The 15,116-nt window shown below is 41.8% G+C and overlaps 1 protein-coding gene across 1 annotated transcript; it reads left to right on the forward strand.

Moving 5' to 3' along the window:
- The first annotated feature begins 1,184 nt into the window (after window positions 1–1,184).
- LOC118387628 (sodium-dependent phosphate transporter 1-B-like) lies at window positions 1,185–14,442 on the forward strand. The gene is made up of 11 exons (XM_035776190.2): window positions 1,185–1,647; window positions 3,418–4,107; window positions 4,261–4,401; window positions 4,569–4,654; window positions 4,956–5,052; window positions 9,490–9,609; window positions 10,835–11,080; window positions 11,219–11,756; window positions 11,920–12,105; window positions 12,232–12,316; window positions 12,580–14,442. The coding sequence occupies exons 2-11, from the start codon at window positions 3,747–3,749 to the stop codon at window positions 12,733–12,735; spliced, it is 2,016 nt and encodes a 671-aa protein (XP_035632083.1). The 5' UTR covers window positions 1,185–1,647; window positions 3,418–3,746; the 3' UTR covers window positions 12,736–14,442.
- The last annotated feature ends 674 nt before the right edge of the window (window positions 14,443–15,116 follow it).

Genomic DNA, 15,116 nt, shown 5'->3' on the forward strand with positions numbered 1-15,116 from the left:
ATATGTAGCTTGTTTTTGGTTGCAGATCCAGGAATGGTTGAAGAATTGCAACATTTACCTGGAGCTAACTCTGCAAAAAGCACTGCTGGGTGATTTGAAAAGTCATATTCAATCGATCAATAATTTAATAATACTTTTAGCCAAACAATGTATCTTCAATTTACAATCTGTAGAAACAATGAGAATAGAAAGGTTCAGAACTTTTGTGAAACAACACAGCACAGTTGAAAAATATATGGCAAATATAAATAGAAAATGGATGGTGTTAAGAGATTGATGGGAGGGGTTGAGTGGAGCTGAAGGGTGGGACTAAAAACAAGATAACTTATGTAAAATATACTGTGTCCGTAAAATGTGTTATAGGTTCAGAACTTTAGTGAAACAGCATAGTTAAAATTATATGGCAAATAGAAATCAAACTGGATGGTCTTCAGAGATAGATGAGAGGGGTTGAGGGTATCTAAAGGATGGGATTAAAAACAAACAGGGGTGATAGGGTTAGGGAAAATAAGAAAGGAAAATGTATTTGACAAAATATATATAATGCAATTTCATTGATGGAAGCTACAATCTATCTACCCCCTAAAATATATATATACAGTACCAGTCAAAAGTTTGGACACACCTACTCATTCAAGGGTTTTTCTTTATTTTTTCTATTTTCTACATTGTAGAATAATAGTGAAGACACCAAAACTATGAAATAACACATATGGAATCATGTAGTAACCAAATAAGTGTTAAACAAATCTAAATATAATTTATATTTGAGATTCTTCAAAGTAGCCAGCCACACTTTGCCTTGATGACAGCTCTTGGCATTCTCCTAACCAGCTTCATGAGGTAGTCAGTCACCTGGTGTGCATTTCAATTAACAGGTGTGCCTTGTTAAAAGTTAAGAAAAACCCTTGAGTGAATAGGTGTGTCCAAACTTTTGACTGGTACTGTATCAAAAAAAAAAAAAAGTTGCAGTCACGGGAAGTAACCCATTTTTTATGAAGAAAAAATAATCTTAATGAAAATGTTGTGATTTTGAAAAAGATAGGCCTACTCCACTGCGGTCATAACAGTGATTTTGGAATGAGTTCAATTAGGCCTCCCACATGCTATTGGAAAATGTGGGTCTTGCCCATTTTGAGTTTGTACAATCTATAACATTGCACTTTATTGCGTGGGATGCTGCCATGAAGGCCGTCATTGTAAATAAGAATTTGTTCTTAACTGACTTGCCTAGTTTACATTTTTTTTATTAAGAGCCACACAACAGAACACTTTTCATCAATGAATCATGAGGTTACAGTGTAGGTCGATGATTGACAGGTTTTCAGGATGGGGCTGGGCATGACGATGGGTGTTACCAAAGCGCCACCCTCTGATGCTCCATAAAGACTAGCACCCGAAATGTTTAAATGCGTATATAACGGCTCTTGACGCAGTCAAACTCTGTTTTTACAGGAATATAACAGACTAAACGGCAAGTGTACGTTAATATATATATTTTTTTATTTAGTTATATAAATATTTTAAGATTTAAACCAGTCGTTTTCCGTGATTGTTCGTTTCCTGATCCCGCGCGCGCTACTGAGCAAGTTATATGCGCGGGCTGATCATGTCCTAGTCTTCTTCAACATTGACAACTAACATGTGGTAAGTTAAACTTGTCTTTTTTTTTTTTTTTAATAATGCGGTTTTAATTGGTAACTAATTAACGTCTTCGTAACGTTGGTTACGTTACTGTGACTGATATTTTTGTAAATAGCTTGCCGGCTAACGCTAGCAAACGTTTGTTCAATCATGATGATACTAGCTAATATTAACAAAAAAAGTGTTCCTTCACATTGACCGTAACGTTACATCGTAAGGATTATAAAGTCAGCTACCGAACTATACTTAGGTTAATTGTCATTCATTTATAATAACGAAGCGTCGCTAACAATAGATAGCTAAACTTAGCTTTCTAGTATAGCTTATATGGCGGGTATTGACTATTACATTGGTAAACCTAGTTAGGTAGTAGACTGGCAATCGCTAAGGTGAGGTGGTTACGAACATTCGACATTGCCGGTCATGTTGCGATGCGAGTCACGATTGAATGAATTCTGACACGTGCTCTGTGCGTCGTAGTTAGAATTAGATGTGTCTGCAGTTTTAACATATTACAAACTTTAGATAACTAACGTTGTTACCCATGTTAAATGTCTAGGCAATAGTTATGAACTTAACGATCCCCGATGTTGAGTGCGGAGGCGATTCGTTTTTTGACAGAGTGTAACTTTAGCCTACCTCCGACTATAATTGAGTCGGTATCAGTCGATACTTTAGGCAGGCCGGCCTGTATGTAAATTATTGCATTACTAACGTGTAGCTCACTACCTATGTTTGTCCTGTGTAGTTGCAATATTTTTCGTTGGGTGCTGCAATCCGTATTTAAAAATATATATATATTTTTTCAAATCTACAATTTTACACGACCTCGGCTAAAGGAGCCGGCGTTATTTAACGCAGAATGGACAGCCCAGTCTTCGCACGGCGCATTTTATAAGGTCACAAAGTTATCAAACTACGGATTGCAGAACCCAAAGAAAATAACTCCACTAGACACAGGACCAACAGGGGTACAAGTTAACGTTACGTATTAAATAATGGATATGTTTTACTGCAAGTATCGACTGATACCGACTCGGATGTAGTCGGAGGTAGCCTACACTCCGCCAAAACTCACCGCCTCCGAAGTCAACTCCCATCGGTCATTGTGGAGTTGCGAAATCTTGGCTATCTAACGTTAGATGGCTAGTGTTATGTTGCATTGTCATGTATACATTTCTCTGCTACGTCGGCAAAGAGTACATTGTCAATTTCTGTTATGTTGTCTAGCTGCCTTTGGTTAGTCTCATCCTGCGACATCCACCCCCAAAATGGCTTCCTTATTGCATTGTCTTCAGGGAAGACAGACTGTATCTAGAGCGGTACCCATTCAGTCATTGCATGAAACATCCTGGGAACGACGTTGCCTCAATTGCACACATAGTAGCTCACCCGTTCATTTAGCTAAGTAGCGAGCAATGTTTTGGCGTTAAAAGGTGTTTTTCTTTTTTTTGTTCACTGAAATTCTTATTGAATGACCTGGCCACACTTTAATTTCAATAGAAGTGGATATGGTCAGGCTCCAGGTTTGCTATTGCTTCTACTGCTGTTTTGAGTAGTGTTGCAAAATGGTTAACCATGTGTGTTTCTTTCGGGTTAGTGGAACCCTAGTTGCTGTGGTAGGATTTGACCATCATATATTTATTTACCTGCAGCTGGTCTCTGATTTTAAGATTGTATATCAGTTAAAGATCTGAGGTACACTGTTCTTGCTTTGTGAAGTTGGAAGAAGGGATGTTTACTTAATTTAGACACTTCTCTCTTATCTTTCAGGATGTTCTGTCATTCACCTACTGTGACTGTTGAACAATGTGTGTCTGTTCAGTCTGTATGATTGCCCAAAGCCAAATAAACCCTAACAAAGCTAGTACAATTACAGTATAGCAATACTTCACACTTTACCTCACCATTAATTTATTGTTGTTCAGTCAGGGACAGCACATAGGCTACTCTCAGTAGGTTCGGTTAACCCTCAACCTTGAGGGTTAGGGTATACACACATTAACACCTCATTTAATTTTTCTGCTAGCAAATATCACACGTATTTTTGATATACATTCCCTTATTGTGACATCAATCTTTAGAGTAATCAATCACGCACAATGGTTTCGACAACTCTTGCCACCCTTACCCTGGTGGGCACCACACTAGGGATCACGGCCCAGGTCACTGGTGAACCGCTGACAGACTACATGTGGCTTCTCATAGTTGGCTTTATCATCGCCTTCATCCTAGCCTTCTCTGTGGGGGCCAATGACGTGGCCAACTCGTTTGGCACGGCAGTGGGCTCTGGAGTGGTCACCTTGCGGCAGGCCTGCATCCTGGCCACTATCTTTGAGACCGTTGGATCTGTGCTTCTGGGAGCCAAGGTCAGCGAGACCATCCGCAAGGGCATCATTGACGTGGACATGTACAACGGCTCCGAACACATGCTTATGGCTGGCTCTGTCAGTGCCATGTTTGGTGAGTGAAACAAATTATTATAATACAATTTTGTAGGTAAGAAAATTATTTATTTCAATTTGGACATCTTATGTATGGTTGTACTATGATGTAATGTTGAAATGGAGCTGGAACTGTTTAAATGGTCAAATTGGCTTTTATGCTGCTTCTTAGGTTCTGCTGTATGGCAATTGGTGGCCTCTTTTCTCAAGCTGCCCATCTCAGGGACCCACTGCATTGTTGGTGCTACCATTGGCTTCTCTCTGGTGGCCAAAGGTCAACAGGGGGTCAGGTGGCTGGAACTCCTTCGGATTGGTGAGTCAGCAGCTTCCGTTGACCACTGCTTACTTTGTGATCCCCGTAGGAAAATTAACAGCTTCTATTATGTGCAATGTTTTTATTCAGACAACTTTGTACGAGTAATGCAAGTGTGTGGTGTTCCTGAGAGCACTATGCAATGCTAATTTTTGTAATCTCCACAGTTGCCTCCTGGTTTCTCTCCCCCCTTCTGTCTGGCATCATGTCAGGTGTCCTTTTCTACTTTGTTCGTATGTTCATCTTGCACAAGGTAAGCTGACAAATCTGCTTCTATCTAAATCTAGATGTTCTTAAATTGTAGGAAGCTTCTTGTTGGAAATGGTTGTAGTCTGTGCCAGACCATAGATGTCCCAGACATCATAACAAGGTCATTATATTAAACAAATAAAGACACTCCTTGTTCTTTGGACAGGGGTAATATTCGCAGTGTAATCTCACAGGCCATTATGTTAGATAAAATGTACTGACACACCTTCTATTCTGCCATCAAATTTAAGCTGACAGTACAATGGGGAGCATGGTGTTTTTGATTTCTGTTTGTCCCTATGTAGAAAGATCCGGTGCCCAATGGTCTGAAGGCCCTGCCTGTCTTCTATGCTGTCACAATGATGATCAACCTATTCTCCATCATCTTCACTGGAGCTCCAAGTGAGTATCGTTGTCCCAGTCTATCTTCACCATGCATGCCTGCCTACAGCCTAAAATAATCTGCTCCCTTAGCCAGTCGGATACCTACACTTTTTTCAAGACTGAAACGGACTGCTTACTGTTCTCGGAGAAGGCCTGTTATTTTAACCTTTTGTGTTTTGGGTCTTTTCTTGAATGTATATGTCAGCATGACATAATTAAATTAGAGAGGAGCACTTCACAACAGGGAGCTGGAAATAGGATTTCTCTTTATTCTTGACGACAGTGTATGTCCCTTTCCCACACAGAGGAAGAAAAGTGGAAGTAAAGAGGTTAACTCTGCAACTGTGTCCTTTGCCTCTGTCAGTAGTCTCGTTGAGTAGGGCCATATAAAATCTGCGTTTCGGACAGACTCCAGACCTTAAAAATATATAAAGTATGTGTGTATTAATCAAAAGAGGAACAAAATGCAACAGTGATTTGTATTTTCCTGTGACTTTCTGAAACAGCAAAAATGCCCCTGTCGTCGTGTTGTATGTCTGGTCTATACTTTGTGTAGCGGTTAGCGACAATGCTAATGATATCTGTCTGTTGGTAGATGGCAAGACATTCCCCAAAACTCACAATTAAATGTTAGCTACAATGTAGCATATGCCTACATAGCAGAATGAAATCATGATTACTTGCATCAATCCTTTGGCTATTTGTTTTGTAAACTCTGCAATCACGAGTGCTATAGAAACACTGCTAACCAAACAACGGTCTCTAGCTGGTGCACATTTGCATTAAAGGGTAATTACACCCACATTTCTTAGCTATTTCTTTCCTTTCTCAGACACCAAGTAGTTTACTGATGTGGTTTAAGCATTGGTGTGGACTTAGCTTTTTCTATTAAAAAGTGTGCTTTCTGGGAGCAGAAACCTGGAAGAAATTGATTTCATAGGACCCTAATTGAGAGCACTGTGAATATTAAGGTCTGTTATATTGTTCACTTTTTAGCTTTGAAACTCTAATTAAATGAGCAACTTTTGCTCCTTGTTTTCTTCTACCTACAGGACCGAACAGTTCAAGAATTCAACTGGCCTGGGCCATTAAATGAAGGCTACAGGCCAGAGTATGACTTGATGTGTATATACGCACATCTGCACACCCACTCAGAGGAGACCACATGCACTCACTCACATAATGTACTGTTGTCAGTCACACCTACATGTGAGTGTACTGTACATGGGGACCTTTTACACTGGGGTACCTCACATGAAGTTCCATTCAGAGATTGCATTCCAGGAATTCTGCTCAATATATTCCCACACAACTGAGAAGAGCTCAGGGAGTGATTAATTGGAGAACCAGATATTACATAATGACATGTAGGCCTACTGTATTAACACACACGCTGAGGAGGATGTATCTTTACACATACTAGCACACTTTTAGACTCTGGCCACGGCCTGTAACTTGAGCTGGCTTATTACGAGGCTAATCCTGATCTTTAGCCACTTGGTCGGTTAGTCACTCACTCATGTTATAAGCACCTGGATTAAGAATTCAAAACAAGATGAGTTCTTGATTAGCCCCTTCCCCCACTTCCCTTTTTTTTCACAATTCATTCAGGTGCATTGTATCCAAATGGGTTGTACTATTTCAGAACACATTTCAACTGTCCTCTTGTGAGAATCTTTTGAACCACAGAAATCACAGGATAAGTAATGGATTATGTCACCTTTTTTTGGTTGTATTTGGCTCCAGAGTTGTGTAACGGTAGTATAGTGGTGACTGATCTGCTAATCTAATAAAACTCCATTTAAACTCAATGGGTGAAGAGGAAGGTGGCCAAGACTGGGAACTGTACATTTTGTTTCCTGTTTTAGAACTCTGTTTCTTTTGGTTTAACATGGTGGTGTGAAGGCAATCCTGCAAGCGCGTTCCTATACACAATATAGCCAATCTTAGTGCCAAAGAGCTCAGTTGGAATGGGTGAAAAAAATGAATGCATCTCAGGCCTGAGACTTGAGGTCAAGAGTGGATAATTTATAGAAGAGTCCTTGATGTTCCACACCGTGTAAATCACCCAAGTTATTTTAGCACAGCTCTATTAAGTCATTAGGAAGCTGTACTATAGAATGCTTTGCTGACAGAGGAAACGGCAGTCACCATTTTATGAGCATGTCAACATTTAGCCTACGTTTGATTTGTAGAACCAACCAAGCAAATACTGGTCCCCTCTAGTTAGAGAATCAAATATATTTCTTCACTCACTTGGATAACCTGCCTGGCCTTCACTACAAACTATTCACTTTCAAACAGTGGACACATCCCATGTCCCTACATTTCAATATGCTTTAGCTGGAAGGCTAATTTTCTGCTTCGGTTACCCTTTGGAAAACAAACAGTGGGTGGCTTGGTTGCTTAGGTTACACTAAACAATTGGGAAAATGGAGATGACTGATCACAGTGGAGCAGCTGAGAAGAATGGGTTTAATAAACTGAACTCAGTATACACTGCATGCCAGAAATACGACAGTCTCTAAATGTCAATGGTACATCTTGATAATGCATATTGCCTGTTTACACCGATTAAACTTTTTGGTGGTGCTTAATAAGCGGACACCAGCTCATTATCGGAGTAAACGGCAATTGAGAGATTAGTTTATAGTTTTCTGTGGTATATGGCCCTTCTAATTACTGATTTTAGAACATGATAGATTTTGATAGGCAAGCAATGCTAAATGCAACTGAAATAGTTTGAGTAGCCTACTTTTATGTTCATATAGTTAGGAAAAGTTGTGCTTTGACTTTTTTTTATTCTGGTTACTTTTTAGTTTATCAACATTGTTTATTCTACTAGTGGTAGGAGTGACACGAACTGGGACCATAAAGAGGATAATTGGCCAGAGCCACCCATCCCAACTATACAATTAACGGTCATGAGTGCTGGGGCTGAAATGCTCTTGGGGGAAAAACGACTAACCATATTATTGTGTAATGTATGCCACGGGATGCAAAGGTTTAGAAGGGAGGGTGTTAGGAACGCAGCAGTTGTTAAATTCCACTTCCTGAGACCTCCATTATTCATCCCACTGGATGGAGTGGTGTAGACTTGCTCCTTTTTTTGTGGTTGTGTTTATTACGACTGGCCTGTTGCTAGTTTTTTTTGCCTATTGTAAAAAAAATATCTGGAAATTTAATCCACTATAGGTAATCAACACGTACTGTCAACAAATGTCCCTCGCACATACTGAATAATACAGACTCCATTCTCCTCTTTCAGGGACATATTTTTGCCCACTGTTAATTTGGCACCAGCCACTCCCTCCTACCCCACACATATGCCTACTGGCCATACCTGTTTTGGGCTGTCCCACGGTCACTGAGTCATTCTAGACTAGTCTAATGGAAGAAGCCTCCGCTGTTCTTACAAGAAAAACATTCTAACACCCCATTTCCTCTCCTCTGCCTCTCCCCTCCTGGAGGGGGTGAGTTTGTTGCATAACTAAATATTCATTGCTCATGTGGCACGGCCTGCAGGCTAGTGCTTCAGCATGTGAGGATGAGTCAGTAGACTACACAGGAAAGAGCATGATGGACTCTGCCCTTCAATGAACACCACGATGAGACACCGTTATCTCAGGGCCCTGGCCTTCCATTTCCTTGAGTTTTTCACATCCCAGCATAGTTCATTTTTATTAATGCGCGGTCAAGGTAACCGCAAACGTGTAGCTTTAATTTTAGAGTGACACTTTTGTTATTTACTCTGTCTATGTTGCTGACTCTCCAACACGTCGTTTGCTGCCCCCCCCCCTCCCCCCAAACACTATCGCTCGCAGTCTTGGCACACAGATGTCTGTTATGCTACTTGCGAACACTTAGGCTTCCTTCTGTTTAAGTCCTCTCCTAAGCTTTTTAAGGCACCCGCTGTGAGAGGAGCATGTGAATGCGACATCCCTCATCATTCGCATGGTCCTCAACCACAGCATTGTGTAACTGTTCAGATCTATTGGCACGCAACCATGCCATATTTAACTGGAACATGTGCCACTTGCTGTGGCCCATTCTTGTAGCTAGTGGTGAAGGTGTGTGTTTTTGGGTGATATTTTCCCTGGAAATATGACCATGTGCAATGAGTAGATAACCATGGATGTCCAAAGGAGCGTTCTAGCATTTCACCCTCTTTTAAAATGTTTTTCTCTGTACTCAATATGTTAATTTGTTATCCTATTGTATCATTCTTTACTGTTACAGTTGATATTGTATAATTTAGAAATGTTTTTTAATGTGAATATTTATAATAGGACTGGGCTACTGTAATTCTACCAACTATAGATGAGGAGCCAGGTCCAGATAAAATTAGTCTGAAGACTTACTGTAAACCTTTTTAGAAAGGTAGCTTCTGCTGCCTTGTTTTTCAAAACCATCTTTCCTCTCTTTCTCCTGTCTGTCACTGCTTGGTTACTCCAGTGCTTGGATTTGACAAGATCCCATGGTGGGGCACACTGCTCATCTCTTTGGCCTGTGGTGTGCTGACCGCCCTGTTGGTCTGGTTTATAGTCTGTCCACGCCTCAAGAAGAAGATTGAACGTAAGTACATTTTCTTTCCCCTTAAGTTTGGCACACCTCTTACAGAGCTGCTAATTTATGGTTTTATTTGATTAGAGAATTTGAAGTATTCCTTTCACGGTCTTACCTGGAAAATATGTTTGCTTGGGTGCTGTTAAACTGCTGCCTTACATTTGGGCACGGAAAGTGACATAGGGATTAATACTGCATGTGTCTGTGGCTTCAACCATTCACGCTAAGGTTTTAATCCAGCAAATAGATTCAGGGCTGCAGATATGTTGTTTTACAATAATTCTGTGTTCTGGCTTGTCTTGGAAGTACTCAAGTCTGATCTTTTTAAAACAAATCTGCATTGAGCTTAAAATGCAGTGTGATAATTGTGCTGGTCAAAAGTAGACCTGTCTATTAATAGTGAAAAGGAGTCTCATCACATGATCTGAAATCCAGGATGAAAAAGTTAACCCTTTTCTTAAATAGCCTCCCTTTGAATGGGTACAAAAATGAAAAGTTAGATTTGATATTGTCTGTATTTTTATCTTAACTTCACTATGGGGCCAATGGTGGGTCTTGTGAAAGGTTAATACATTTGCGGCTGATGTACAGCTGAAATATCCGTGATAGATCTGTCTGGCAGGGTCCTATTTTACTAAATAGAGGCGCTTAATTGGTTCATAGTGATCCACTCATTGGCCTTTACCTCAACTAGAATAGCCATGGGTTGACTTAAAGTATTGACGTGAAGTTGGCACTGAGTCACAGGGTTAAGACTGCAGGTGACTACTGACGTGGCTCAAGTCGAAAACAAACTGCTGCCGCCTCCACTCCTGTCCTAACTAGTTTGGATGACGCAATCAGGTCAACTGGCTAGATAGCAGACCAAACTGTTCTTAGGACTCACGAGGTGGACATATGTTTGCATTGAGTATCTGAAACTGCAAACCAAAAGTCATACAGGATACATCTACTTTCAGACCTTATATACATAGGCCTACATGTAAAGGTTTTAGTCAATGGCACAATGTAAATATGCTAGAATTAGTACAGTCATTGGCCCTTTTTACCTGCTCTTATGAACATTTTGTCTGTCTCAAATTTGAATGCGTTTACCCCTATAGTAAATGCTTTTGTTTTTTTCTCAGCTTAAATGTTGAGGTGTATACGAACTAAATGTGCATGTTTCCTCACTGTACCGTATTCGTGTTTGGTCTCAAGCCCAGGCAGTCTAACACCACTCTTCCTCCTCCAGGAAAAATCAAGTCTTCCAGCCCCTCTGAGAGCCCCCTGATGGAAAAGAGGGAACTGAGGGAGGGGCCTGTACCCTGTACCATCCTGAAGCCTGTCCCTGAGGAGCCCCCTTCACCCCCCTCCCCTGCCTCCCACACTGACCCAGACACCCTCTCCCAGCCTCCCCAAGAGGAGCGCAGGGTCACCTTTGGCATTGGAGATTCTGATGATTGTGACAAGGAAGGCAAGGAGTCTGAGACCAGCAATGGTGAGTCATGGGGAGGTTCTGGCTGCCTTGGTAAATGGGTTGGGAAAAGTTAGAAAATGGGATAAATATTCTGTGAATACTAATGGTAATCCATGACTGACTACACTATTGCTTACTTTAAAGTCTATTTTTAATCAGTCCCAAAAGTGCAGTTCAGCAAGGATGTGCAGTTCAGCAACGGCCCGGCCCACATCCCCAGTAACGGTTACAGCCAGTACCACACGGTGCACAAGGACTCCGGACTCTACAAAGACCTGTTACACAAGCTCCACCTTGCCAAGGTGGGCGACTGCATGGGCGAGGCAGGCGACAGACCCATTCGCCGCAACAACAGCTACACCTCCTACACCATGGCCATCATCGGCATGCACGGGGACTTTCGGCCCAAAGAGGGCGAGTTCCACGCCAGCGAGGACAAAGGTACAGAGAAGAAGCGTGTACGCATGGACAGCTACACCAGCTACTGCAACGCTGTGGCTGAGCACGGGGCTCCTGAGGGCCTGGGGGAGGCAGAGGTGACTCTGGAGATGGGAGAGGAAGACGCTGGCAGCAGCCGCAGCTCTCTGGAAGAGGATGGCCATGACCATGACCGCCCAGAGGTCTCAGAGCTCTTCAGGTTCCTCCAGATCCTCACAGCCTGCTTTGGCTCCTTTGCCCATGGGGGCAACGATGTCAGGTAGGGAGATGTTCCATTTTGGATGATTTGTCAAGATGAATAGTCATTTTTATTGCTGTTTAAGTGTTTTTGGACTAGTAGTTTGGTTGCTGCTTGTATGTTCATGTAGAGGAACTTTTTGTACTTGGTTTGTATTTGCGTAACCTAGTCTCTTCTCCTGCAGCAATGCCATTGGTCCATTGGTAGCACTGTGGCTGGTGTACAATAGTGGTTCTGTGAACTCCAGTGCCCCTACACCCATCTGGCTGCTGTTGTATGGAGGAGTTGGCATCTGCCTCGGGCTCTGGGTGTGGGGTCGCAGGGTTATCCAGACCATGGGAAAGGACCTCACCCCAATCACTCCCTCCAGGTATGAACCAGACTGACAAATCCAAGTCAGTCAAATGGTACCTTTACAACATAACATTCCCCACAGACCTGAGGCTTGGACAGACAACCAACCGTTCACTCAATTCTGGATTTCTTTTCCTTGCAGTGGTTTCAGCATTGAACTTGCCTCAGCCCTGACCGTTGTGGTTGCCTCCAACATTGGCCTGCCTGTCTCCACCACCCACTGCAAGGTAAGCTGTTCAGCCTTGGACACGGTGGTCTGACGGGGAGGAGGGCTGGGTAATGTGGAAGGCAGGGAGCCGTAAACGGGATGTCTTCTTCTTTGGCAGTTAAAACTGGTTTTAATTTCCACTTTAAAACACTGAAAAGCCAGATTAAAAACAGAATCCAGTCAGCTACTGTTAGGGGGAGTGTTGTCCATGTCTTAATGCGCCATGGTTCCTAAGTGTTTAACAAAGGTCAGTGCGTCAATCGTGTGTGTGTGTGTTGCCAGGTTGGCTCTGTGGTAGCGGTTGGCTGGCTGCGCTCCAGGAAGGGTGTGGACTGGCGTCTGTTCCGGAACATCTTCATGGCCTGGTTTGTGACTGTGCCCATCTCTGGTCTGATCAGCGCTGCCATCATGGCCCTCTTCTTCTATGTTATCCTGTAAGCCCAGGGCTTCCTGCACCCCACAACAGGGGAGGAGAAAGAACAAGCGCCCACTCGCACCAGGGGAGAGGGGGAGTGAAAAGGAGAAGGGGTTGGAAGGCAATTATATGCACCTAACCAACATACCCGAAGGTAAAAATACATAAAGAAGAAATGTTAATGGAAAAAAGGATGTTGTGATATTGGCCTGTGGTTTTTGGCTGCGTCATTCTCAACCTTAAGTGATGGTTGTTGGTTCCGCCAGATTACTTCCAATGGGACATTAATTTTTTCCGACTTCGCTGTATTTTTTTGCTTTTCAATGCTCATGATCTTGTAAATAACTTATCAAAGCATTTTTTGATTCTCCACTACTTCCATTTGTTTTATTGTGTAATTATGTACATACTACCATGTTCCTGTTCTTTAAAAAAAATCTTATTTTACAAGTTCGTATGACACAATTACAATGCAGTATTTGCCTTTATTGAAAGATCTTTCTCCTGACCTACATATTAAAAAATGCTCAAAGTAACCTAGAATAAGCAGTATTTTTAGGTTGAAAGTGAAGTTATTGGGTGTTCTCCACCTTTACATGCCATTGTCAAATGTGTTTGCGTGTCTTTTTGTCACTAAGTTTTAAGAATTGTGTGTGGAATTGGTTTTCCTCATGTGCAGGTGTGCTTGTTTTCCCCTCGCCCTTTCCTGATCGAACAGAGTTTGACTCATTCAGCCATTCAACAGAACCCTAGCCTGTAGAAGTACAAGAAACGATGCGCAAGCCTCGCTGAGCTGATTGTCTCAACTTGTTACAATGGTCCCTCAGATTTTCCTCTTATTTTTTTAGGTTATTTATTGGCTCAGCATTTATTCTAATGCAATAGATTGCTTTGTGTCAGACTACCTAATTTAACTGAAATGTGCTCAACATGAAACCAGACTGAGTAGAATCCTTTCTTCCCCTACTTACATATGCTCTTTGAGCACAGAGCAGGTGTTACGGGACCTGACCTCACCTAGGTCTTACCACACTGGCTGGTGGGACAAATGATAATTTATTCTTTGGGAAAATGGCACATTTTTCTAAGTAATGTTTTGTGGTCTGAAACAGTCACACTTTCACATGGCTAGTTATTTTAAGTACAATTGTTTTAAAGGCATTGTTCAAAACCATCTTGTACCAAACATCAGTATATATTCTGAGTCAGCTTTGGCATTATTCATGGTGATAGCGGACCTCAACATGAGGTTACCTGAACAAATTTGCTGGTGGAATGTTGGTGAGGGGAAACACTCAAATGAAAAGACCATATATTTCCTGTTAAACTTGATTGCATCAAACTAGATGGTGCAATGTGTTAGTTCTGCTCAAGCCTTCTGTAGTCTCTTTGTTTTGCAATTTAATGTCAGAATTTTTACTTCCCTGTACTCATGCTCTGTGGAATGTACACTTGCATACACATCGGGTTACTCTTGCCACGCCCTCTCAGCTAAATGTTTTTATATCTGGTTGATGAGATTAGTGTGGCAGGTTGCTACCCTAAACCTGGTGTGGGGACCTTGACCAGAGGCTCTGTTAGAAAAGGGGGGGGTGCTGTGATGCCACTGAGCGTTGCATAGATGCTTTAGTTGCCTTGGTTTTTTTTTAGGCACCAAAGAAAAGACTGGTTTGTTAAGCACAGACAGTACTCAGACTGGACAAAGGTAAATAAATACAAATTGAAAGCTATTACCTTGTATTTTCATTTTCTATCTGTATTTAAGTTGTAATGTGCTTTGAAAGACTCACTTCTCATAAACCATGACATTTCAAATAAAGACCTATTGCATAAGGATAGTCACACAGCAGTGTAATAGAATGTTAAGATGTTTCTCTTTATTGACAGTGAACTGTTCGGCTGCAGTGTTCCTCGGGTTCTGTAATGGGTCTGTAGGCTCCGCCTCCTCACATGCCTCCTGTAGGCTCACTCTACCTCAGCTGTGATACAGAGAGTGAGAATTGCTTCCTTTAGGTTCTGACCATCACACACACACACACACACACACACGTGTCCTCCCCCAGGAGTCTCAAAGCCACGTTGTATGACTCATCAACCAACCCCCATCGTCTCCTGACCTGAATCATTCTAGCAGTGAAAAGTAATTGATACAGAACATTTGGGCTCCTTTTATGCCCAGTAAAGTGAATGTAAAGGGTAACCCCATGATCGAGAAACTAGTTGTAAATGATTACAATACATAACCATTTATTTTCTTTAAGATGGACTGGACATGCAGACAATGACCTTGGTCCTATATTTTGTCCAAAATGTGCCTTCGTTGACTCATACAGGCTAGGAAAGGAACGGTGCATCTCTGGTCCATAAATAACCCAGGACACAGCAGATGATGCAGAACTAATCA

The sequence above is a fragment of the Oncorhynchus keta genome, chromosome 9, assembly GCF_023373465.1.
Source record: "Oncorhynchus keta strain PuntledgeMale-10-30-2019 chromosome 9, Oket_V2, whole genome shotgun sequence".
Classification (NCBI taxonomy): domain Eukaryota; kingdom Metazoa; phylum Chordata; class Actinopteri; order Salmoniformes; family Salmonidae; genus Oncorhynchus; species Oncorhynchus keta.

Bases quoted from the DNA above. Each gene is read 5' to 3' on its own strand.
- LOC118387628 (XM_035776190.2), top strand. From the start codon at position 3,747: ATGGTTTCGACAACTCTTGCCACCCTTACCCTGGTGGGCACCACACTA. The intron at 4,655-4,955 runs GTAAGCTGACAA...GTCCCTATGTAG, and splicing joins GTATGTTCATCTTGCACAAG to AAAGATCCGGTGCCCAATGG. The intron at 11,757-11,919 runs GTAGGGAGATGT...CTTCTCCTGCAG, and splicing joins CATGGGGGCAACGATGTCAG to CAATGCCATTGGTCCATTGG.